At 38.0% G+C, this 26,521-nt stretch overlaps 1 protein-coding gene across 1 annotated transcript in view; it reads right to left on the bottom strand.

Annotated features, from left to right (window-relative positions):
* Positions 1 to 949: 949 nt before the first annotated feature.
* IQGAP2 (IQ motif containing GTPase activating protein 2) overlaps positions 950 to 26,521 on the bottom strand; it is a 265,815-nt gene continuing 240,243 nt past the window's right edge. The window contains exons 29-36 of the mRNA XM_054578505.1: positions 20,893 to 20,995; positions 20,220 to 20,361; positions 13,049 to 13,136; positions 11,008 to 11,220; positions 9,173 to 9,333; positions 7,478 to 7,615; positions 6,075 to 6,183; positions 950 to 1,887 (exon numbers count right to left, since the gene is read on the bottom strand). Of these exons, the coding sequence (XP_054434480.1) occupies positions 1,774 to 1,887; positions 6,075 to 6,183; positions 7,478 to 7,615; positions 9,173 to 9,333; positions 11,008 to 11,220; positions 13,049 to 13,136; positions 20,220 to 20,361; positions 20,893 to 20,995 (1,068 nt within the window). The 3' untranslated portion in view covers positions 950 to 1,773. The remainder of the gene's footprint in view (positions 1,888 to 6,074; positions 6,184 to 7,477; positions 7,616 to 9,172; positions 9,334 to 11,007; positions 11,221 to 13,048; positions 13,137 to 20,219; positions 20,362 to 20,892; positions 20,996 to 26,521) is intronic.

Here is a 26,521-nt window from a genome sequence, read left to right as displayed (position 1 = left end):
ATGAAGAAGGAAGTTTCGCCCACCTCCTACTGCCCCTGGCTCCTGATTCTCACCTAATGCTGGCTGTGGGGGAAAGGGAGGTTTATTGTCAAGGCGAAACTTAACGGTTTGGTTCCTTTTATAGAAGTCTGTATTAAGGTTATCACAACAAAAACAACAACAACAGCAACAGCAACCACCAACTACATCCGCAAATTGTTGAGACAATGAGCATTGTTTCGAGGCCCTTTACCTCTTTGTCAAAAGTACGTATAGCCTAAAACAATCACGAAAGCCACAGATTCTACTTTTTAAAGTTTGATTTTCCAAATTCTATAGGCCTTACATTTGTGCCAAATGTGCAAAAGCTAACTCACCTTCTCAATCTGTGGTAATAATGCCAGTGGAAGAGAAAGGCTGTTGAATAAATGAACAGAATATGAAGCATCAGCGGGGTTCCAGCCTGAGGGCCTGAATGACTTCTGCGGTGGAGACTGCTAAGCTGTGGAATCACTCTCCCTTCCTTTTAACAGTAGAACCACTGTCCTCTCTACCCCAGGCTTTAACTGGGGACATAGCTTCCTAGTTTGGGACAGTATCTCTCAGGCTCTCTTGAAGCTAGCTGTGGCCACATGACTGTTTTGTTTGATCAATGGGATGTAAGCACAAGTGACATGTGTAACTTAAAACTCTTGCCTTGGACTTCTTTCCCTCCTCCTGCTGGCCAGGAATCAGTGACAAGGACAGAGCTGGATCCCTGGATAACCTCGTGCGCCTGCTCACTTGCCTTGGAGCTACCGAATTTGAGAAAAGCTTCTATCTGTTTTGATCCTAGGGCTTCGAATATCTTGGTCACAGCAGCTTCCTCTGTACCCAACTGGTGTATTATTTCTTCCCCTGATAAGCCCCCACTGGTAACCTTCTCTATTAAATGGTTTGGATTTACGAGACAACTAAAAAGCCAAATTAATGCAATTCAGTAACATTTATTTTACATGATACAATTTTCAAAGAATACATTTAAAAACCATCTAGATACTGATTTTATTGCATTACAAAAATTGAGAGGCACAATTCAAATAAATTGAGAGGGGTGGAGGTGGGGGCCTAAAATCACTATTCACGTTGTTCTGTAGTCACTTAAAGGCTCTGGGTACAAGAGTCTTTACCATGAGGCACTAGTGCACTTCGTTTAGTAGGAATAAATCACATAAAATATATACTTTTATACAGAAAGTGTTATTGTATTGTCACTTTCAATTACTTATAAAAACTTCATTTTAAATTGCACAAAAGTTCTCTTTAAAATTGATAACCCCCAGAAGACAGGGCTTAGGACTAAGTGTCTGTCTAAATAATTCAAATAATTAGGTTTTCATTTCTCCACAGATTAAAAAAAAATCTATGAAGAATTACATTATGCAAATGGGACAATTAAAACATTTTTTCATAGGAAAATAGGTTTACATATTTGTCCCTAGTCAGCTAAATTCATTTTCTCCCTACTTTAAAACAAATCACAGAATGTTCAAAATTTTAAATCAAAGTACCTATTCCACAGTACAGTGTGGAAGTGTTTACATTAGTTCATTTTGTGTCTCATTCTATTATAATATCAAATTATCAAAAAGGCACAATGGGTACATTCTTCGGAACAGTTTTGGTCTTTTTTAAAAAAAAAAAAAATCACACGTTTATAAGCAGTGATTTCAATCATGTTTAAAAACAAAAATACGAAACGGATTCATTCCCCGATCCAGTTGTTACAGAATCCACGAAATTTCTGCAGGCACTTCACTTTCCATAGAATTTCTTGTTTAGCAGGTATATGAGAAGATTTACATTTACTTTAACCTTGTCGAACATTTTCATTACAGCTATTCCTTCATACTGCATCTCAAGTAAATCCTGAAAGTGTAAGGAACATCATTAAATCTCAAATGTGACATTTAGCTCATTTAAAAAACATTCCAGAAAAATTTGTTGACAAAAATTAGATTCAAGTGTGACCTGATGACCTAGGTGGGGGTCCCTATACTTGAATGTGCCTCAGAATCACCTGGTTAAACATACAGGCTGGTTAAAACAAGATTGCTGGGCTCCATACCCAGAAATTTCTGGTTTTATAGCGCTGGGGTTGGGCTCCCAAATTTGCATTTTAACAAGAGCCTAAATGATGATAATATTGTTAACCTGGGTTCCATGCTTTGAGAATCAAAGAGATTTTTAGAGTTGATAAAGACCACTGAAAGAAAACCATGATGATTAATTCAGATATAGAATTATAATTTTAACTTTGAATTAAAAATTCAAAACAAATGTTCCAGCAAGATAGGGTATATCCTTTAGAACAACAGTGTTTTCTAGCGTGAAGTGAACAAGACAATTCAATGGGGAGTAAAAAATATGTTAGAACTATTTATTTTAATTTTTTCCTCACTTTTTAAACAGTTAAATTTTGCTTATATTTTATAAAGTATATTTTGAGTATAGTGATAGGAGCATGTATACTTTATAAATACATATGTACAATTGGGGTGAAGTGATCATGCTATTTACTGATGAAGCTGTGGGACTGAAATTGGGAGAACCACTGTACAAAGCAACCAGTTCTGTTCCTATATTGAGAACAAGCCTTCATTCCCTAGTCAGTCTACCATTCTGGGTTTCATTGCCATCCTATAACAAAGAAGATAAACTCAACTGCGAAAATTCACTAACTGGGTCACACCAGCCATATGCATGAGACTAAGCAGTACCATTTCACAATAACACAGGACAGGAGACCTTTCCCAAATAGACGATATTCCTGAACTGCCCTAGACTAACACCAAGGTCTCATTTTCTTGTTTATAGCTCTGGAAACTCCTTGGTTTTCTTAATGATAATGCCTTATGTCTATATTAAGCAAGGCTACCTGCAGAAATTGGAGCCATTTTTGAGAACTTTGCTCTTGCTAGCTTCTTTCTCTACTTCCTCAATTACCTCCAGCTGCACTCAACCAAACCCTTACATTATTTAGATACACTTCTGGGACAGAAGACACTCCATGGGGAATTGAAGTTCTTTCATCAAGAATGCTTTTGCCTATGAAAGTGTAATAGAGATTCACTATTCCTTTGGGAAAGGCAATGTCTGTTAATCCAAGTCTCTTGGAAAAGAAACCAATATAGCTGAGAAAGAATGGTGTATGCAGGGGAATTAGCTGGGACCCCAGGGTGGGGAGCAGATAAAATACTGAGTTGGCCAAAAAGTCTGTTTAGTTTTGTTTTTGTTTTTTGTAAAATAAAAGATACATGTTTTATTTTCACCACTAACTTCATTGATTTGGATATTTGAGTATGTCGGCTGTCTCCCGCTATGGGCTTCTAGTGGGTAGAGGCCAGGGGTGCTGCTAAACATCTTCCAATGCATAAGACAGCCCCACAGCAAAGAATTATTTGGCCCAAATGTCAATAGTACAAGAAACTGGGCAAACCACTTCTGACACATTCGATCAGTTATAGCTGATCGAATATACTGAACAAATATTTTTTTTGCATTCCAGTTGCGTTTTTACCTTTCTTGAAATAAAAAAGTATAATACACTGAAAATGTTGTGTATTTTCTCCCATCTTCAATATTAAAATGGCTGCACAAAGATTCACCACTTTTGTCAAGTTTTTTAAAAATGCCATGTTGATATGACAGCGGTCACAATACAGCCCTGCTAGAGCCATGGTATGGAAAAAATGCAACAAACTTTTTGGCCAATCCAATATAGTCACACTGGTGATTGGAAGACCAGATTTTAGTCTTAGCTCCATCATTTGCTCTCTTGTAATTTTTGCAGTATCACTTAACTTCTCTGAAGTTCTGTTTCCTTGAGTGTAAATTGAGGATAACACTGTTACCCTCATGGGAATATTAGTGGGCATATGAGAGCAAGGTGTCTGCAAACCCATTGGAAGCCACCCTTGTCTTGTCAGGATTCGCTGGAACCCGTGAGAGGGGTAGTGGAGCAGAGCAGTGGAGAGTGTGGACTCCAGCTGTCTCCTCCATAACCAGCTCTCTGAACCCCAGTTCTTCAACTGGGCAGGGGAGAGTGCCGGCCCTGCAGCCCCCAATGAGCACAGGCCGTTATTGGGATAAGCAGAACATCTCTGCGCATGTCACACCCCCGTTATGCACATGGCCTATAGCTATTGGCTATCATTAGGATGTGTAATCTTTAGGGACTAAGGGAAAAGTGGAAGGAAGAAAACCTAGACACAATGCTCGAAGGCATCTTCCTTAGACCTCTTAGAAACTTCTGTCCTGTTTCTAGTCCTTGACTCACACTAAAGACCTGGCCATCACGTTTCTCTTTGGTAACTCACTTGATAACGTAATTGTCTGAAAGCCGCGTGTATAAATAGAAGTCTGATTTCATGTCTGACAGTGATTATACGCAGGGCCAGCTCCTTGGGCTTTCAACCTGTGCAGGGCCTCATCATCGGAAGGGCCTTCTATTTAGTTTAATACTCTGCTGTTGTCATCTTGAAATTCTTGATAATTTTAAATAAGGGGCTCTGCATTTTCTATTTCCATTGAGGCCTGCATATCTTATAGCTGGTCTTGATGATATAGTAATGACTGTAAAAATCTGGGGCTTATTAGCCATCAACAGACAGCTTAAAGGGTAGCATTTCACAATCGATTATGAGCATAAATGAATGGTATGAATAGCTAATCCTACTGTATACCAAATCCTTAACAAAGGAGCAAGTGAAGCTTGGTATTTGCACCAGTGTTCAGAGGAAGTCACATGGAATTTCTGAGGCTTCTCTAAATAGGTGTCTCCTGGTCACTTGGCAGTCTGTCCCGTTGATATTGGTTGGTGTTGGGTTATTTCCTTCCTACCAGTCACATGCTTTATCTGCCACCTCTGGAGAAGAATCACTAACCAAGGTGTCTCACCACAAGCACATTCTTTTCTCTTCCTATATTTGTCAAAGCGTTACACAGAGGAACTCAAGACTTTTAGTTTCATTGACAGATGGGTGCAGTTAGAGCTGTTAAAATTACGTTAGAAAACAATACCGTATAAATATACTGTTCATAATTACATAAAATCTTTTTTCTCTCTATATTCTAATTTATTCCACTATGTCAATGTTTTTTTTTTTTTTTTTTTTTTTTTATCATGCCCATTTAGCTCCCATTGTTCATTTTAAGCTACAAGAAAGGCTAGAGAGAACAGAAGAGCTCCGGTATCTGCTCCCAGGAGGGGGGGTAATTTCAGGGCCCTCATGAAGGGCTGAGTGGGAAGTGAGGCTGGAACTGAGGTCACGCCAAGTGACTTTCCAAGGTGATCCGTGCAGAATACCTAAAAGCCATTTACAAGTAGTTTGGGACCCAGGTTATTGCCGTTTAAAAACGCTTATACAGAAAAGAAAAAACTTAGTTACTTCTCCAAATTGATCCTGTGCTAAGGATTAATGTTGGGAGTAGATGAACTTAAACGTTTGGTTGTACCCTCCCTTAACTTTCTTTTTTTGGACACATAAACTAGGTTTCTCAGTTTCTGTTCAAGTACATTTGGAATAAATGTAGTTCTTATGAGAAAACAGCAACAATTCAGACTGCAAACACCATTTTTCTACTTACAGTCACTGTTTTGCACAATGTCTTCCATTCATATGATCCCAAACATTTAATAAATAGATTTAAGAAACATGTCAAAAACAACTCCAGGAAGGAGAAGGGAGGAAAATGTAATGGGGGAAGCTTCCATCCTGGGATATACAGTCTTAGAAAGAAATGCAATTTCCTAGTAAAAGGAAACTTTCCAGCCCCTACTTAATCGCTGTGAATACTTTCATATTGTCCTTTTCTCTAAGCTTCAAAATGGAAACATGGCTAGGAAAAACTAACTGCTATGGGTTTACCTTCTAAAAGCATTTTAAGTTACAATAATTTGAAAAATCATAGCTTTTAAAAAGTAATCAATGCATCAAAAGCTACTATTGGCAAGTAAGTCTCACACTGGCCTCCTCTGGAGAACCGCATGGTCGTCCCGAGCCGCGGATGCCCGCACTGTAACAGCCCCGCCGCTCGCAGAAAGCCCGGCTTACCTGAATATTGAGCTGCACCTTTTCCATATCCACACCCAGGAATTTGGATTTGACATCAAAGATGCCTACATCTTCAGTAGATACGATATCAAATGTAACATTTTTAAACCTATGAAGAAAGGGACATTCACTCAGGTGGAACTACAAATATATGCTTTAAGCTGAAACAAGTGAATGGAATCTTGTTACCATTCTTAGTGAACGTATAACCCTAAGGAAAGTCTCCAAAGCCTCCCATCCTTTCCCTCACCTGCTCACTAAAACGATGTTTGATGGCTCTTGTTGAGCCCTGGAACTCATAGAGCACTGAAGTAGGTGCTTTATTACAGAAGAAATGCAGAGTATAGTCCTTGCTCTTAAAGAGCATAAAATATAGTTGGAAAAACATGAGATTCATAGAATGTGAGAATTAAATATTGACTTATACCACCGACTGGCTGGTTAAGTATTTCAGATGGTAGGCTTTATAGGAACTGAAAAGAGGAAGAAGCATTTTCTCTGAGTCGGTGTAGTCAGATGGTTTGATGGGAGAAATGGGCTAGCAGCCAGGCTCTGAAGGAAGGTGGGAGGGGTTCGAGGGGAGTAGTGGATCTGGCTTCCCCCGGACCCGGGACAAGGGAGTGATGGGCATGAGCTCATGGCCCCCGTATTTTCTTATTTTTAAATTAAGTTTATTGGGGTGACATTGGTTAATACAATTATGTAGGTTTTAAGTGTACAATTCTATGATGCATCATCTATATATTGCATTGTGTGCCCACCACCTGAAGTCAAATCTTCCATCACTGTATGTTTTACCCACTTTACCCTTTACTACCTCCCCTTACCCGCCTTCCCCTCCAGTAACCACCATACTGTTGTCTGTGTCTATGAGTTTTGGTTTGTCTTGTTTGTTCATTTGTTGCTTTCCTGGTGTTCATTTGCTGATGGCACCTGATGTGGGGCTGCAGAGGATTTTTCTCCTCCACCTTAGCTGCACATGGCTGTTAGTGGCTCAGACCCAGGCCCTGGAGCACAGTCCGTAGCTTCGAAACTAGGAAGGTACTATTTTTCAATTGTAAATAATTTCATCTATCAAGATCAAAAGGCAGCCTTTATTCTCACTGCTGTGATTCAGTTCTTTCAGAGGGAACAGTGGGGCTGCCAAATCCAGATGCACTGGACAGGCCATGGGAAACAATCTTTTGATCAGCCCTTCACACAACACACAGCACCAGGTGCACAAGGCCTGATGGGACATCTAGCGATGACAACACACATTTTCCCCATCATCTGTAATCAAGGGTAAGCCTTATCAAATGAAGCTCTCTTCAAAGGCCACAGGAAGCCAAAGAAACGTGAGTCAGATTTTATAGGGGCAAAGAGAGGATGTGTGTTCTGTGCCGACTCCCGGTCACACTCACTGGTTTGTCTGCAGATCGTCTATGCCCAGCAGCACTCCCTTCTCATGCAGCTTCGCAGCCGTGTACTTCACGGGCTTTGCTCTCTTCGCCCCCTTCAGTTCTCCTTTTCCATCCATTTTAATTGATCTCCGAGAATTTCTAGGAAAATAAGAACAAACCATCTGTCATCATGACGGCAAACTCGGCTGTTTCTGGCAGTGCAACAGCCACGCAGGGTGTACGCCACTGTTCAGACCTGCGCCCTGTGGCGCCGAATGTGCAACTTTCTCCTTTGTGGTAGTAGGTGACAGTCTTCCCCTGGCAGTAAAACCTCACTGTGAACCGCCTTAAGGGAAAGCTATTTTCAAAGTGACTGAAGTTTGAACTACAGACTAGTATTTTTCATTAAACTTGCAGGCTACTTTTTCAGGCATATTGACATAAGTAGCCACATTAAGTCATTCTGCAAGCAGCTTTGGTGCAATAACACCAACTGTGCACTCCTGTGTAAAGGTATCACTTGGACTGCTGGGATTTGTGTAACAAATAGTGCACGGCCAGCCCTGTTCCAAGGGCTTTATACATACTGCCTCGCATTTACAAAATTAACATTGCTGTAGTGCTTTGGAATAAAATTCCTTTCTTATATGTTATGTCATTCAGCTTTCCTAACAGGACCCGTGAGGCCAGCACTCCTCATCTCACCTGAAGGATGAGACAACCGGGGCTCCAGAGAAGTTCAAAGATCACACAATGTGAGAGAGGATCAGAGCCCAAATCCAGCTCACCTGACTGCAGAGCCTGGAAAATGCCTGCAAGTCATTTAGTCTGTAATTCAAACTGAAGTCTGAAATATTCTGCAATAAATATGTAAAGAAAACCTCTAACATTTTTAAAACCTCTAATATTTCTGCTGACTACATTAGCTTAATTAATTTTTTCCTCCCTGGAACAGAGCAAATGTAATTTACAGGCCACAGGTCCAGGAATTAAAACTCAGAACTAGTGGGGCGCACACAAATGTGGTTTAAACTTGGTTATTTCCCTTAATCAAATCTTCTAAGGTTAATGCAATTGATTTTTCCATACAGCACCATTTCCTACTGTCAAGCTGACAACAGCATTACATAAAAATATTGTATTATATATTTAAAAGGGTAATTAAAATTTGAGTAGTATTGACCTGAGTCTAGTGATAAGAATAATTATAAGCAAATAACACTCATTAAAAGTGGCTGAATTGCATGTGGAAAATCTAATATGTATGCTAACGCATAATAGAGAACTGCCAAATTTTGTCTTTTCTGTCAATAATGCTCTTTTAAAACCACTAAGCAATTAGCAAATATCTGGCATCATCTAATACTATAAACATTCCAAAAAATGAGAGTAGCCTTTTTTTTTACTGATAGTGCTGAAAAGACACCTTTGACTAAAATAGACAAAAGGAATATTGAAAGTTCTACACCAAGTGTTAAAGCTAAGCTACTTTAATTTCAAGTATGAAATTATGCTGATGGGGAATTACACAATTTCTAAATTCAGTCCTGACTTCTTAGTTCGCAGAGGCAAATCATAACATTGAGATTCTAGTTTTTGATTACAAAATAAAGCAAAAAGTGACTTCCAAACCCAAACCAACGGCCCAGGGTTGTACATGAATTGACATCCCATATAAACCATGACATTGCATATGAATATATGACTTCAACTTACTTTATTTTTAAGTTGTCTAAGCAAGTCTTTATGTAGGTGTCATAGTAATTAATTTGCTCTTCATAGAACGCGGCCTTCTTGTTAAGTGCTTTCAAGGTCTGCTGCAGTTTGGCCAACTCAGCTTTCCGAAGCTTACGATAGATTCTTTGATTTCGAATATCCTAAAACAACAAGTAAAGGCTATGATATGAGATTTAAGCATACATGTGCTTTACAATCTTACCAATCTGAGACAAGAAGAATATCAAGGATTAAATCACTATTTGTCACTGTTAACTTGCTGTTTACCTCAGTCCCCTTATTTTAATTTCTCACACCCTTCCCTTTTTACTTCAAAACTGGCTAGTGCCCATATTTCACTTTAAAATGGTGGCTAAGATTTATTTTTTTGAGGGAAAAGCAAAGAAGCAAAATTAGAATAACCATACAATTAATTTAAGGAAAAAAATAGTGTTTTAAAAAGGGCACAAGGAAGACTTTAGCAGGAGGCAAGCAATTTCTTCAGGATATTTCAAACATTTCATTTTGAAGAACACACTGAAAACATTTACATTTAATCATTGCATTCATTTTAGAAGTAAAAATTAATACTTTTTTAAATTTGGGAGCTATTCTCAAGATTTACAAAAACAACTGGGCACTCAAGAATGAAAGTATTTAACATTGATAACTATTTAACTGTTAACTTGGATTTAAATAGAGTTCCTAGAACATAAAGTTGTCCAAACTGCTTATAGCATACAAAAGCTATGCTACATTGAAACTTATAGCTATAAGTTTTTTTGTTATTCCAGTTGATAAATAATGAAAATGTTTCACTTAAGAAAATGGTGTCTGTTTAATGTTATTTTTCTGTTGTGGACAAATTAAAAACATTCCCCCAGAAATCCAAAGACAGACGGACAGACAGACTCTTATGTAAAAATTCTTCACTAAATAGAATCTTTTGGTGCCTGCCTTCGTGATAGCTCTCTTGTTTTCTTATTTTTTTTTTAAGGCAAAAGTATTACTTTTTCTATTACACACTCCCTGAGAGAGATATTTCCCACCTCAGAACTATAGAAAGAAATGCTACTTCCCTTGATTCATTCAGGCTAAGAGGAATAGGCCTAATCCTAGAACTGACCAGGACTTAACATGGAAGCATGAAGCTGAGTGCATTTCCTTCCAAGGGGTATGAGAATTAATTTTTTTCTGATTACTTAACTGCCCTTAACTTCCATACCCATTTTAACTGCTGTGTTTGGATAAAAAGAGTGAAATGTCCTTTGAACCCAAATAGCCTTTGGCACCAAGTATTTCCTTATCCTTGGCAAACAGATCTCAGCCAGTTCCTGTGATATTTCCTTGCACTAATTTGAGAGCTTTTTCTCAGAAAGTGTCTCCACTGTAAAAATATGGGATGAGAAAACAGAAACTAACATTTAAGTCAGAACTGCATTTAGGGGCAAATTATCAGTGACTTAGAGATACCATCTCAGCGGCAGGTCCTAACAGCAACTGGGCAACATGACAACTAACAACTCAAGAAAGAACTCGTCTGAAAGTGCCATTTTGAAAACCAGTAGGTATTTCTTAAAGGTATAGACAAAATTTGAGTGCTACATTTCCTTATCATTTATTTCTGGTGTGTGTCAGCTCTCACAATGACTTGGGGGAATTGTGATCATTCTCTATTAAGAGTCATCAATTGCTTTGAAACCTTTAACAATCCGTAATATTGACCATGGCATATACAGGTATGAATGCCTCGTGTCACCTCACAAATAGCCCAGAATGTGACCAATGAATAGCAAATGTCCCCTAAGTAAAGAAAGAATATTATCTCCAAAAACCTTGGCAATCTCATTGAGAATGTCTTGGTATCTATTTTTGGATGACACGTGTCCCATCTGTTCCAACGTCCGAAGATTCCTCTGGATTTTCCTCTTCTTCTGCTCAAGGGGCAGCTGTGAATCTTCAACCATAGACTGGCTATCCTTCATTTCTTCTGGAGTCTTGGAATCTTTAATTGCACGGCTCACCATGTCTGTGGCATGATCCATTTCCTGAAAAAGGAATATCAAGATGTTGCTTTTTCTTTGATCCCCTAATAGCATTAGACTTAGAACCTGCACAAAGCAAGTTAATGTAAAAAATGAAAGAAGTCCTCAAACCAAAGTCCAAAGACCAGAATGTGTTCTTCATGTATTTTGAAGTAGGTCTTTGGGAAGGAATTACTTCATCATCTTGAGAAACACAGCAGTGGCGGCAGGCCTTTTGGGGGCAAATTCTAATAGCTAAGGTGACAGATCACCTTAGCAAGGGACATAGTACACTGCATAACTGATATTTGTAATTCCCTGGATGCAAGGGTTTCAGTTCCTGGATAGTCCAGGTGAAAAAATTAAAACTTTAGATTATCCATTAAAATGTGGCTATGAGAACCCTGAATACCCTGAACTCAACTGAACTCTCATACATCAGCCATATTTATGGAGATTCTTAAGCTGAAAAGGCAGTCAGAGACTTTTGCTCTGATAAGAGAATTATTCTCAAACTACCATCTCTGAAAAGCCTGCAGAGTTTCTTTGAACCATAAGGGATAAAAATACTCTAGCATGTGGTAAGGTCCCAAATAAATGATCACTAAATGAATGAATGTAATTTGTTTAATAAAAAACAGTAACAAAAGGTCTAGTGATCTTCCTATTTCATTGTACTAGACAATTGATTGACACAATAGATGAAGTCTGAGGATATAAATGTTAAACACAATGGACAGGTCAACGTTATGAACACAGGAACAATTTACCAGGTCACCAGCAAACAACGATAGTCAGTAGCAGCCAATGTTATTGAGCACTTAATATGTGCCAGATATTATTTCACTCTCATTTATTAACTCATTTATTCCTGTCTGTGAATTGGGTACTATTATTATTATTCCCATTTTACAGTTGAGGAAACTGAGGCACAGAAATATTCCTAAGTGCCTAGGGTAACACAGCTAGGAGGTACAGAGTTATACTTGATCTTGAAGTCTGAAATATCTATAAGGACTAAAATTCTCATATTAAATTAGTGGGATATTGTATCCACATGGTTAAAAAAATATCCATACATTAACAAACATCAAATAACTTATTTAAAAATATTTTATATTTTTAAAATAAAAGTTGTGACAGAATGATTTTGGGGCAATCAATTTAATTCAGAATGAGGAAAATTACATGTAGATCCATTAAGAAGTAACTAATTAGATAATTTTGTTAACTTTTGTTTCGGGAGTGGCAATTATTGATACTAAAGCAATAACACTGAAATTAATTCAGAACAAACTAAACAATGATGCATTTTAAAAGATGCTGATAAAGAGTTTAATGCAAGATTGTTATGAAACTTTAGTTACTTATACCAAGTAATGGTGCTCTGACCTAACAGACTCAAGAAACTTGCTTCTGAAGCATTTGGAAAACAGTTTTAATGTGAGATGCTTCTTCATTTCTTCAATAGCAAATATAAAATATGAAAGGTATTTTTCTACATCTTGTTGACCAGAACTATCTCTTAACTGACTTATCTGCCCATTTGCTGACTGATAAAATTTATGATGAACATTCAGAAGCTTTGAAAGACCTAGAACTATCTTCCTAGTCCAGGACAAATGACATTCAGCCTAAATTCAGTGCTGCATTTTCTCTTTCATTCCTAGTGATACTCCATATGGATTTTATACATAGCTGAACTCAGGTGGCCAGAGTAATAGAGAAAGATCCTTACTTCCAAACCATGTCAGGTAGAGTTGCTCCACAATAACAGTAAACATTTGGCATGGAGACTAATAAGCAACCCATATCCATAGTACTTATTATTTTATACTCTAAGACCAATCACCTGTTGTGTAGTTGCTGGTGTCTCTAAGATTTCTGTCAATGTGCTTCCTGGTTGGTTCCGGATCACATCGATTATCAGTTTTTTGGTCCTTACAAAACAGAGAAAGAAGAGGCAAACTTTCAGACCACAGTCCTAATGTATAAAAATCTTCTTCTCCTGAGGGAGTGCACAAACCCATACAAAAATGAAGCTGCCAAGATAATCCCTTAAAATAACACAGTCTCACAGAAATTCACGACGTCTGCTCAAAGGCTCCGGAAAGTTTGTGAATGCTTGATAATTGAAGCCTGGGTTTAATACTACTGATGTAGTAGGATTATTCTGTAACATGGGCACAAAGAGGCCATAAGATTCCTTATCTAAATACTTTTCCTTCTTCTTAGACTGAGACTACTTTTTAATGAGCCAGAGGAAAAAGAGCTACTGCTTTGGCCTGCTGCTATAGAGGGTGCAGGAATGATATCTAATATCCCCCTTTCCTGACTTTAAAAACATTTAAACTTCTGAGCCTGTTTAATACATTACAAGACTTTAGGAGCCAGACCAAGTGGTAACTTTCCTGCTCTGAGAAAGTTCTGAAACAGTTTGAAGGCCAGTGCGAACCCACGTCCAGTGGCAGCTACGGGGGCCTTGGCTGCCTGCCGACACAGCAGCTAGGAGATGGGCGTTTAAGAACCTCAGATCTGGTGGAGGAACATACAGGTTGGCTTGGGTCCTTGTCTTCAGGTGGTAGGGAATGGAAGGGTTGCTCAGGAAAAAGAGGGGGAAGACTCCTCTGAATGTGCTAAAAACATGTATTTTTCCATATGTGCTCTGTATGGTAATCAGCCACCACTTCCTAATTAAAGGTCAGGTTCGTAACTATTCAAAAAGATTTTTACATAATAGCTAAATGGTCAAGTTTTCTCCCTTTTACGTAAGTGGGAACAACATTACTGGATATGGCTTTCCTTCCAAATAAAGGAAACAAACAGAAGTTGCCTGAAGTTACAATCAGATCTAGTCCCTGTCTCAAGTTTCACTTGTATTGCAGCCCTGTTGTTGTATTTAACCTCAGTTCTTTCAAAGGCATTACATGATCTCACTAGATGATGGATTCCTTCCTCATCTATAGCAGGAAATGTTCACACAGCATGGAAACTGGAAAATAAAACGTTTTGAAGCATCAGGGCAACTGCTTGCAAATGGCAGAGGAAAGTCTCAGAGTTAATCCCAAAAATGTTACTTTTGAAAATAGGATAAAATCCAATAAACCATCTGTAAACATTATTTTTTCTCACTTCTTACTTATTGCCAGTCTATTTGAGGAGATGATCACAACCACTTCACCTGGCCCATGACCCTTTATTGATGGGAATGTATGGGCTGTCTGGAAATGCTCAGATAAACACTCTGCCAAGAGTCAAAGGTGGGCACCCAGCGATTATAGCCATGTGGGAGATGGCCCTGTTCCCTAGGCTGCTGTGGCTTAGCGAGCGTTTCTTCCCATATGACCCCTTCCTCCGATCGTCATTATAAATGTATTCAACAGGAACATCAAGTTAAAAATAAAAGCTGTGGATAGTTTTAAAAGCCTGAAAACAGTGACTGTTTATTTAAAATAATATTCTAGGAACTCCTAATGATATGTGCTTCCAGGAAACCCCTAGCTCATCTCTTTAGAGGAGCTATCTGATGACCAAAATGACTAGGGTCACTCGAGCCTGCCCTGCCAGCCACAATGAGTGTTTATTTGTTTGGGGGTTGCTGGGAGATAAACTACCTATACAGTCTCTTTCACTGGATGTCAGGCCTGTGGAATCCATTGCGAAAGTTCTACCCCAGAAATCTTACATAGAAGTAACCGCCCCGTTTCATGGCAGGGAACCGCTGCTTCCCCCTGCAGTATGCCTAATGGTTGAGAACACCGGGACCAGACAGATCTGAGGTCACATTTGGGCTCCTGTAGCTTTCTAGCTGTGTGCACTTGTGCAAACTACAGAATCCCTATACTTAAAAAAAATTATATAATGGGAATCTCCCTGAGAATTGGTGCAAGGATTGAACGAAAAGATGTATGTAAAGCCTTTCGCTAGAGTCGGACACGCAGTAAGCACTCACGTGATCAGTAAGGTTGTGCTGCCCAAAAGGGCAGTCGCTGGCCACATAGGTGGCAGCTGAGCCCTTGAACCGTGGCTGGTCCAAATTGAGATGTGCTGTAAGTGTGAAACACACACTGGATTTTGAAGCCTCAAAATGAAAAAAGAATGTACTGTATCTTAATGTGTATTTACACTGATTACATATTGAAATAACATTTTGGATATACTGGGTTTAGTAAAATAGAACTTGTTTCACCTGATTCTTTCTAAAATGTAGCTTCTAGGAAATTTAAAATTACTTCCATGGCTCACATTAAATTTCTTTTGGCGAGTGCAGCCCTGGAACGTTCCACTCTTAAATGGACGCTTGTGCTCAGAGGCCTACGACCTGGCAATGTCCACTCAAAGACCTGGTTTGTCATAGGACATCAGCATTAAGGGGACGCCTTTGGGAAACATTCTAATCCCTGGTTTTACAAATGAGGTGACTAAGTCCTAAGGGGTTCAATGGTAACAAGGGTCACTTATTTTCTGGAGTTACAGGAAACAAGCTGAACTCCCTTTCCACATCTTTCGCCCTCAGGAACCTGCAGAGAGGTGCCAGAGCTCTGTCCCCATCCCCCCTTCCACCATCTTTCTTTTTTCCAAGTGAACCTCCCCCAGTTCCTTAAGCTCTTCATAATTGAATTTAAAGAGAGATCATAGTTCTGCTCACATTTCAGACCTGAAGACATTCCCCCTCCCTACCCCAAAGCAAACACAATATTCTAGATATGGTCTGACCAGCATAAATCAACTGATTAGAGTACTGGCCCCAGGACTTCAAATAATATGTAAGACAGGCTGATAAAACCAAGGACTCTGCTGCCCCGTCTGAATAGGGAGGGTATCTAACTCTGAGGAAGAATTAGTGGGGGAAAAGAGAGGGAAAGAGATACACCAGGGAGTTTGCTTGTCATAGCTGTGCTAAATCCCCCCATCTGTAAAGGAGACTCCATGGCGCTTGCAAACTGGTGTGGCCCCTTTGGTTTGGCCATTGCACTCATGCGGCATCGGTTATTAGGCTCTGACCAGTAGCATTCCTGAGCTTCCCCCCGTCATTCGCCTTACAGTGTACCCAAGGGTGAAAAGAAATTTGTGTTTGTGGGAGTGAAGGAATACTTTCCAGTTGTTTATAATTCTAATAACATGATTACACATTTTAATCACACTACGTCAAATATCACTTTAGCTATTTGTTCTCATGCCACTTTGGACCAAAAGCAAGGGAAGCTTCCAGTTGGGATGACGGATGCCTAAACTGACTCATGTGATGGAAAAAATTCTTAAGAGATGACAGCTTAAGCACCCAGGCAGCTAAGTATGATTAAAAACCATAAATATTGCCTTCTACTTAAACATTCATACTTTTGTAGAAAAAGAGGCTTAATAAAGGCCATAAGGTTCACATATTTTAAGTTGAACCATAAGTTATAATGAGATTTACAACTGTATAGCTTTGTAATTTATTAGGTGTTAATGCATGACTTCATTTGCTAACCCTTCTTCCCCACCCCCTCTTGCCTGTCTGATGGATGAGGAAACTGATAGGCGACTTGCTCTGAGTCCTATGGCTAATAAGTGACAGATTGAGGTTGTGATCCCAGGTTTTCCTAGGATTCCTCAACAAGGCTTTCCCCCCACTTAGTCTTTTAATATTACCATGGTTGGCAGTACTGACAAAATGGCAATCACCCAAACTGAGGCTCCCTATTCTATAAACATACAGAAGGGCCATAGAAATAAAATGTTTCTTCCTACTTCAGTTACGTGCCTTTACGTCCCTCACATCCATCAATCGTTCCTTTTCTTTGGCCTGGAAAAATGCCCCAACATTAGGTATGCGATAACTGCTCTGCTATCATTCTCATTATTTATTCTAAGACTCCTAAGAGTACAAAGAGCAATGACCTTGCCTTCCAGAAGTTGTAAAACCTTGTGATCAAGAGCTTAGGCCCTGGAAGATTCAAGATCTTCTGAGTTTCATTCTATGCTCCACTTACTAGCCACACTACCTAGAAAAGGGTTTTTGTCTGTTCTGGTCCTAGTTTCTTCAGAGGTAAAATACAGATAATAACCTCTATCTACCTCCTGGAGTTGTTGAGAGTATTAAATGGCATAAATGTCATTATGTTATTATATTAGATATGCTATTATGTATATCTATAGGACAGTCCCTGGCACATAACAAGTACTACATAGGTACTTGCTATCATTGCCATTTTCATCCTCATCTAATTAATAAGAATTGTGAAACTAGCATGGAACTGGATTTACAGGCTTATGGATTAACAATGCCTCGAATTCTGCTACTGTAGAGACCCCCAAGAAGAAGAGGCATTCATTGCTGGAAAACTAGTGATTTTGTAATAAATCATAAGGTAGCATTTCTAAAAGTTAAAAATACAACCTGTTTAATGAGGAAGCAGAATCGTTTTTTTGATAGAGAAAAGCCAGGTGTATTCATGTTCCAGCTACTTTGCATTCCATGATTATCTATTTCATTGTAATTTCTAAAAGGCATCATCAGGTTTTAGTTAAATTTGGTTCTCTAATGATGAGTCTCAAACACTATGTTGTATGTTTGAGTTAGGGATTTGGGTTATTAGCTTGGAAAAAAGGCATCTCCATAAATAGCATTTCAAAGTGTATATTAATGGGACATCAATGCTATATGATAAGAATTTAAAGCATGTAAGTAACTAGCTACTTGCATCTTCCAATTTTAAACTTTAATCTCCTCACCCCAAAGGTAAAGACTCAGACTAGATGGTCTTCAAGCTCCTTGTCAATGACACATTTTATTATTAGCTATTAGTAGCAAGCTTTTAAAATGTATTCTAAAGTATAATGTATTTGGAAATACGGCTTGCCTAACATTTGGAGCTAACTTGATTGACTCTTTTGGGCAATACCCAAATTCCACTTTCATGGATGGCTACTTGGTCAACCTTCATTTCAAGTTGTCATTCACATTGATCACTGGGCTACTTAGTGAGGGGCTCTGCCAAAAGCAGGATCTTGAAGTATGCCCAAAGGACATACTTCAAAAAGACCCCAGGGATCTATGAGAACATTGAATTATCAAGGCTATTGAGACACTGGCCCAATAGCCTTTTTGTATAAATGGAAAAGTTGATTCTATAATTCACATGGAATTGCAAGGAACCCCAAGTAGCCAAAAGAATCTTCAAGTAAAACCACTGGCTGGCTCTACTTAGTATGGGGATTACAAGGGTAGACTATTTGTTTCCAGCACACAGTGGGGAGCTGGGAGCAAACCGCTTTATGGCTGGGGCAAGCAGGACAATGCCCACATTTCCTTGGCTAAGACACATCACTGCCACATGTGCCTGACTTTTCCGGTTTTGCTTTTAACGTGAATTCTAAAAATTTGGAGAACCATGGAAACTCACATTCAGAAATAAGCATAAATATATATGATATTTAAACTATTTAATATTTTAGACCACCCAAATTGTGATTTCCATTCATTAACACAGACATTTGAGTTGACCACATTTAGAAAATGATGTTTGAATAACAGACAAAACCAATTATGAAAAAAATGTCTTCCCATTACTTCTAAGCACAAAACTTATGAAATCATAGGATATTTGACCTAATTTAATTTGCATGTCAGACTCCCACACAATCTGTATTTCCAGTTAGCTTTATAATTGGCACTTGTGCAGAGGAACAACCCAGGGAGTAGACCACACAATTTCCCCTTGTTGCTCTGCCCTGTGTTCTCGCTCTGCAGACTTACTTGGACTCACCAATCGGTGGTCTAAAGGAACTGCCCTCCACTCTATGAGGCCAAGGTTATGTACAAGTCCTGCATCTTGTTCTCTGTCCTACAGTTGAGCTGAGCTCTCCACACTGGACCTCGGAATCCTGGGAGGCAGGAACTGGTTCTGGCTCGCTTACTGCTGTATCCCCAGCATCAAGCCCAGTGCCGTGGACACAGAGCAGGTGCTCTAATACTTGCTATGTGAGCACAAAGAGCCTTAGATGATCTAAGGGTAAAATAAGCAAGCCTAATGGAAGCAGTGCATATTACAACATAGTAGACTGTTTTTGTTTTGTTGTGGGTTTTTTTTTTTTGGCCATGTTCTAAATATCTGGAAAAAAAGTCAACAGGAAAAGAATGCTGTCTGAATCATGTCAATGGCAGAACAGAAGTTGTTATCACAAAGAAAAGGAACCTCAGAACTCAGGACATGTAGGCTTGCAAGTAATGTGTGAAGTGTTATTTAAGACACACTTACTCCTTTTGTCTCTATTTCCTATTTCCATTATCCATTTCATCTCAATACACAACTGTTCTAATGTGCAAATACATATCCTTTTGCTTATGTAAGTTGTTAAAAATTACAGTTGGTGAGCAAGTGTTCTTGGTTTGTGATGTCTGAATTTATGTTATTATCATGGATTTCATTCTTTCTTTCTCTATGTGCAAAGAAGGGGTGTGGAATATCCATGAGTCCTTGATGGAAGAAATGCCCCATTAGTTAAAAATGTCAATGCTTCATTTGAACTCTTTGGGGGTGGGAAGTAAGGTATAAATAAAGTCAAAGCTGATAAATGTATCCAGGCTTAGTTTAATAAGAAAGCCACTAAATCAGATGATAGCATGACATCTTATTATGTGTGCATTCTACATTAGCATTTTATACTACAAATTAAATTTAGTTCAAAGTATTTCCTTACTAATCTTTTGACCACTCTGAAACAGATATTTCCCTTGGGTTATCTAAAGACTTTCTCAGACTGACTTAATTATTTTTTAAAGGAAAGAAATCACATTATAACAATCACTATTATAATATTTAGTTCCCTCTTAAATTATTAAGACTGAATTGTCCTTTGTTTGGTTAGTTGTTTGATGGGTAAACATAATGTATTTCAATAGGCAGGCATTTAAAACTGAATTATTTGGGGATTTAGCCTTATTTGAAATTGCATGGTCTAAGAGGCATAATTGGGGGCGGGGGGGGGGTGCAGGGAAGTGAAGTGGGGGGAGGCGGCACTTTAAGCCCCAAACTTACTTTATCATGAGGCTTTGGCCATCTATACCTTCACCATCTTCTAGGTCATACTTGCTTGTCAAGACAAGGGAAATCTCAGTCTTTGAGAGCTGATTTAGTGTGTTTGCCTTGTTAGGGTCATTGGGGTCAACTGCTCCTTCCCCTGTAGGAAAAAACATTGTTATTCTCCCAATTCACTCACTGTGATGGTACATAAACAATATAAGATAAAGGTTCTATGGGAAAGAAAGGCTCAGTGGGTGGAGAGATGATCATGATTTTCGTAAAAACACATTCCAATACCCGTAAAGTGGCTTTTAAAAACCTTTGATTTTAAGTTAAAATAACATGGGACATAGATATTCAAAATATGAAGATTACTAAAAGGAAGAACTTAATAAACTCCTTAGAGAACACAGCAAGAAATTTCTAATAAATTTACTCTTTCTTTATGGTATAGGTTGACAAATCCTTTTTTGGATGTATCTAGAGCTTACCTTCAAGAACATCAAAGTGTTATTGTAATCTAGGACACTAAGAATTATAGAATATTTAATATAGTATACTTATGCTTTACACAAGTTTAGGTATTAAATTCCAAAAGATTTTTGATCTAAGATAGGAAAGCCAACCAACCAACCAACCAACCTACTAAATACAAGCCAGAGTGTAAGTAGAAGGAATAAGCTCTTACCTAGGAAAGATTCCACATTAGGTACTTCTCCCAGCAATTCCAACAGTTCATTCAGTAAGTCATTTTTGTCAGGTGCAATTGCATCCTGGTGTTCCAACAGGAGCTTTATATAGAAAGCAACACACACACAAAGACAAAAGTAAATTCTCAACTGATACCATATTTACATAGTTCCCTTTCCAGGTTTTCATGATAAATTTATTCTGATATTCTTTGAATCTTAAAGACAAGTCTGACATTTATTAAAATTAGAGAACACAGAGAGACACAGTTTTTATTTTATCTTAGAAGAAAAGGCCTACTTTTTGTCAAGAAATGGTAGCTTTGTGAAAGGTGCTCGTAAACTCACTTTCAGCAAGATCTTGCAAGAGCCACCGAATGGCAGCCCCCTTCCACCTAATCCCAGTGCTCCCCTCCACCTTTACAGAAAAAGTCAAAGTTGGGAGGAAGACGCTAAAACAGGTCAAGCTGCTTAACCTGTACAGACAACTGGAAGGGCATTTCCATATCTCCTCAGAGAGAAATTATGCAGTAATCAAACACTATGGCTATTTAAAAAAAAATCACCACTGTTAGCTATTTTCATCTGAATGGCACTGGTCTTTCATGGGTATGGGTGGCAGAAATGCCCACGTGGTTCCTTGGCTGAGACCTAGAGCTGTTTTCCCTTTCACCATCCCCCCAAAAGATCAAAAATGAGTAACACTGCTGGAGTGTTGGCCAGATCTTAGAGGAATCATTCTTAACTTTGGTGCTGCAGCAGCGTTGGAGGGGAAATCTGTGCAGAATACATCTGTTTTCATTTGCATTTAGAATTAAATTAAAACCATGTTTCCAAAGTATGGGATTTATATCCCTGGTAATAAGAAGTACACATAATTTTAGTTATTTTGCATCATTATCTTACAAAACTCTTGAATAATAATGATAAAATTCATCTTTTCCATTTTTAAACCTGCTTTTCCAAAAGCTATATTTAGATATATTGTATTTTGCCATGCATAATGTGTACCATGTTTTTGGTCTGAACTTTGAGGAAAAAACATTTTTAATTTTTAAATTCAATTATTTTATTTATTTATTTATTTATTTATTTATTTATTTATTTATATTTAGATACTTGCTTTTGGTATTATAAAGGACTTTTAGCGTTTATTTTTGAACATATTATGGTACAAGAAATTTTATGTAACAAACACTTACAAAACACAAGAACAGATAAAAAAGTCCAAGAAATTTGGTACAACAGAACCAATTATCGTATTCTAGGGTATTATTTTGCATATAGATATTTTTATTGCTTCCTCGAGTTACGCTTTTAATGCATAAGCACAAATAAAAGAATTAAAAATATTTATATAGATACAGAATTAGTACCACCCATGTCAAATTTGCATCCTTATTTTTCCCTCAAAAATTTGGGCAAAACAATGCACACTGTACATGGCAAAATACGATAATTAACATGCCATCAGATCTGCTCATTTAAAGTGTATGATGTGATGATTTTTAGTATATTTAAAAGCTTGTGCAACCACCACAACTATCAAATTTCAGAACATTTCCATCACTCTAGAAGAAACTGTACCCATTAGTGGTCACTCTCCATTACCTCTTTCTCCTAGTTCCCGGGAACCATTAACCTAATGTCTGTCTGTAGATACAGCTATCCTGGGTGCTTTGTGTGAATAGAGTAATACAATTTGTGGTCTTTTGTACTGGCTTCTTTCACTGAGCATGATGATTTCAAGATTCACTCATCTTGTAGCATAAATCAGTACATCATTCCTCTTTTTTGCCAAATAAATAGTATTCCCTTATATGGCTATATTATTCTTTATTCATTCATCTGTTGACTGCCATTTGTTTCTACTCCTTGGCTATGTGAATAATAATGTTATGAACATTCATGTACAAGTTTCTGTGTGAACATACGTTTTCATTTTTCTTGAGTCCACACCTACAAGTGGAATTGCTGCATATAGTAATTCCATGTTTAATGTTTGGGAATTGTTAAACTGATTTCCAAAGTGGCTGTACCATTTTACATTTCCACCAGCAGTATATAAGAGTTTCAATTATTCCACATCCTTGCCAACATTTGTTATTACCCAATTTTTTATTCTAGCCATCCCAGGTGTGAAGTTGATACCTCACTGTGGTTTTGATTCATGTTCTCCAGTGATTAATGATGTTGAGCATCTTTTCATGTGCTTATTGGTCATAACTAAGGCACACCTCGGAGATATTTTGGTTCAGTTCCAGACCACTTGCAATAAAGGCAGTACTACAATAAAGTGAGTTGTAATCTTTTCGCTGGTGGAGTCTTGCCTTCAATTTGTAAAAAAATGCGACATCTGTGAGGTGTAGCAAAACAAGGTATGCCTATCTATCTTCCTTAGAGAAATCTCTATTTGGATCATTTGCCCATTAAAAATTTTTATTTTTAATTATAGTAAAATACACATAAAACCTACCATCTTAACTATTTTTAAGCATAAAGAGTTCAGCACTGTTAAGTACATTCAGATTGCTGTGTAACTGATTTCCATAACACTTTCATCTACAAAACTGAAACTCTATATACATTAAACACTCCCTGCTCTATCATTCTATTTTTCTCTCACTGAATTTGACTACTCTAGGTACCTCATGTAATTGGAATCATATAGCATTTGTCTTTTTGTGACTGGCTTATTTTACTTACTATAATGTCCTAATGGTTCTTCCATGTTGTAGCATGTATCAGAACTTCCTTCCTGTTGAAGGCTGAATAATATTCCATTATATGTCTATATCACATTTTGTTTACCCATTCATCCATTGATGGACACAGGTTGCTTCTACCTCTTGGCTACTGTATAAGACTACTATGAACGTGTGTGTACAAACATGTCTTTAACCTTGCTTTCAATTCTTTTGAGTATATACCCAGAAATGGAATTTCTGGATTATATGGTGATTCTATTTTTAATTTTTTGAGGCACTACCACACTGTTTCCCATAGCAGCTGTACCATTTTACATTCCCACCAATAGCATAAAAAGGTTCCATTTTCTCCACATTTTTGCCAACACTAATTTTCTGTTTTTCTGATAGTACCATAATGGGTATGAGGTGGTATCTCACTGAGGGGTTTTCCCCTCAAATCAAAGAGTAGATTTATTGGCCGTCTCTGTTAACACAGTAAGGCAACATCATTGTTCTTTTCTTTGGGATTTCCCTAGTCATTGGTGATGTTGAGCCTCTTTTCTGTGCTTGTCAGCCATTTGTATATTTTCTTTGGAGAACTGTCTAGTCAAGCCCTTAGCTCAGCAATTTTCAACCTTTTTCATCTCATGGTGCAGATAAACTAATTACTAAAATTTTGCAGCACAACAAAAAATATATAGTTTTTGCCAATCTGACAAAAAATAGGTCTAATTTTGACACATACATACCAGATGGCTATTGTTGTATTGGCTGTCACTTTTTTATTTGACAACCTAAGGGAACAAGAGATCAATGCCCTGACTGGATAGTCAGGTGTTGCATGTTTTAAAAATTCTTGTGGCACACTGGGTGAAAAATCACTGCCTTAGCTCATTTTTTAATTGGGTTGCTTTTTTTGTTGTTGTTAAGTGGTAGGAATTGTTTTTTAAAAAAGAATATTCTCGATATTAAAAACTATGGTAGGAGTTTTTGTAAAACATATTCTGATATATGATTTGCAAATATTTTCTCCCTTCGTGGAGTTGCCTTTTCACTCTGTTGACTGTGTCTTTTGATGCACATTTGTCCATTTTAAAATGGGATTTTTATCTTACTGAGTTGTAGGTTTTCTTTGTATATTTTGGATACAAGTCCTTTAACAGATATATTACTTGCAATTATTTTCCCTCATTCCCTTGGTAGTCTTTTCAATTTCTTGATGGCTCTGCTTATGGCATAAAAGTGTTTAATTTTGATGAGGTCCAATTGACCTATGTTTTTTTTGTTTCTGCTTGTGTGTTTGGTGTCATAACTAAGAAATTATTGCCTAGTCTAAGGTCACAAAGATCTACTATCCTTTTTTCTAAGAGTTTTATGCTTTCAGTTCTTACATTTCGGTCTCTGATCTATTTTCAGTTTATCTTGAGTAGGGATAAAGAAAGGGGTCCAACTTTGTTCTTGGCATGCAGCTTTCCAGCTTCCCCAGCACCGCTGGTTGAAAATACTATCATTTCCCCCACTGGACTGTTTTAGTCCCTTGTTGAAAAAAGAATTGACCATAAATTTGAAGGTTTATTTCTCAACCTTCAGTTCTAGCCCACTGACTGGTATGTCTACTTTATGTCAGTACCACACTACCTTGATTACTTCAACCTCCATTGTCTTTTAATCTTTAAGATTAATGAAGGAGAGAGTATCTGTTTGATGCTGAACTTTCAACACTTCTTGACACTTGCTAATTGGGTTTTTAAGAAAGGGAGAGGAGGTCTCAAGATGCATAGCTTCAAGGACACAACTATATCGAACCCCTCAGTTTTCACTGTACTTATTTACTTTTAAAGCTTCTGTATATTGCAAGGCATGCTAGTTTTCCTACTGTTAGAGGTATTTTGTTTTAAAGAAAGATACATACTTTTTAAAAAACAAATAAAAAGGTGAGTTGATTTAAAGAAAGATATAAGTAATAGAGGTAATATAAAGACCTCATGAAAGCTGGGAGGGTCACGCATAGGCTATTTTGTGGGGAAGGTAAGTTAGGGACAAGAACAAAATAAGCAAGGTGGATAAATTTGTGTTCTTGTTCTCTGACGAGGAAGGACAGGTGATTTGGCTACTGTCTCTGGAAAGGCAGGGCCAGCTTCTCCCCTCTATTCTGATAATTACAGAACATAAAAACTGTCTGAAAATGTCTCATTAATGAGTTTGTTTTGAGATTCTACATGTTCCTTCGAGAATAAGTGGCAAGCCTGTGGCCAAGGGCTTGGCACGTCGTGCCGCTGCATGCCTGTGTCTGCACTGTGGACACCTCCTCACTCGGGACAGATGGCAAACAGGACAGTCTTTCTTTGAAATTACATGACTCCCACACTATTACATCTGCTTCCACCCTAACACATGAAGGGATTCCAAACCAGTCACAAGCTCCCTTTCCCAGGATTGGATTCTGCTTTCAATTTTTGGTCACAAAAAGAACAGACTGTTTCTCCTTCAATAGTAACAGTCTAAATTAATACAATAACATTTCCTCTCTGCCGTCCTTGGGAAAGAAGCTCTGATTCTAAAAGAGAACTCTTAACACTTTTTCTGCATGAGGGTATTGCCATCAGTGAATGTGCAGACACCATGTGGACATTTTCTTTGAGATGGATAATCTATCATAGAAATAGACAAATGGGGCCTTGCTGAAATATGAATGAATCTACTTGCTCATTAGAAAGTTACTTTTGCAAATGATACATTGCTGGACACGGAATTTTTTTTTTTTTTTTTTTTTTTTTTTTTTTTGCTTTTGGGTGTTTGTATACAGAGAAAAGAAGTGTAGCCTCTTCATTTAATCAGTCAATACACTCCTTCAGTGGGGTGTTCAGACCTGTCTTTGTTTAAGGTCACTCACAGTACTTACGGGGAGCTTGTTGAAATGTTGAGGTTCCCTGTTCTA

This window comes from Pteronotus mesoamericanus, unplaced genomic scaffold (genome assembly GCF_021234165.1).
Source record: "Pteronotus mesoamericanus isolate MK-2021 breed Mesoamerican mustached bat unplaced genomic scaffold, CSHL_Meso_final contig_50, whole genome shotgun sequence".
In the NCBI taxonomy this organism is placed as follows: Eukaryota; Metazoa; Chordata; class Mammalia; order Chiroptera; family Mormoopidae; genus Pteronotus; species Pteronotus mesoamericanus.
Note: the sequence above shows the minus strand (reverse complement) of the source record. Positions and strands in the feature narration are given on the sequence as shown.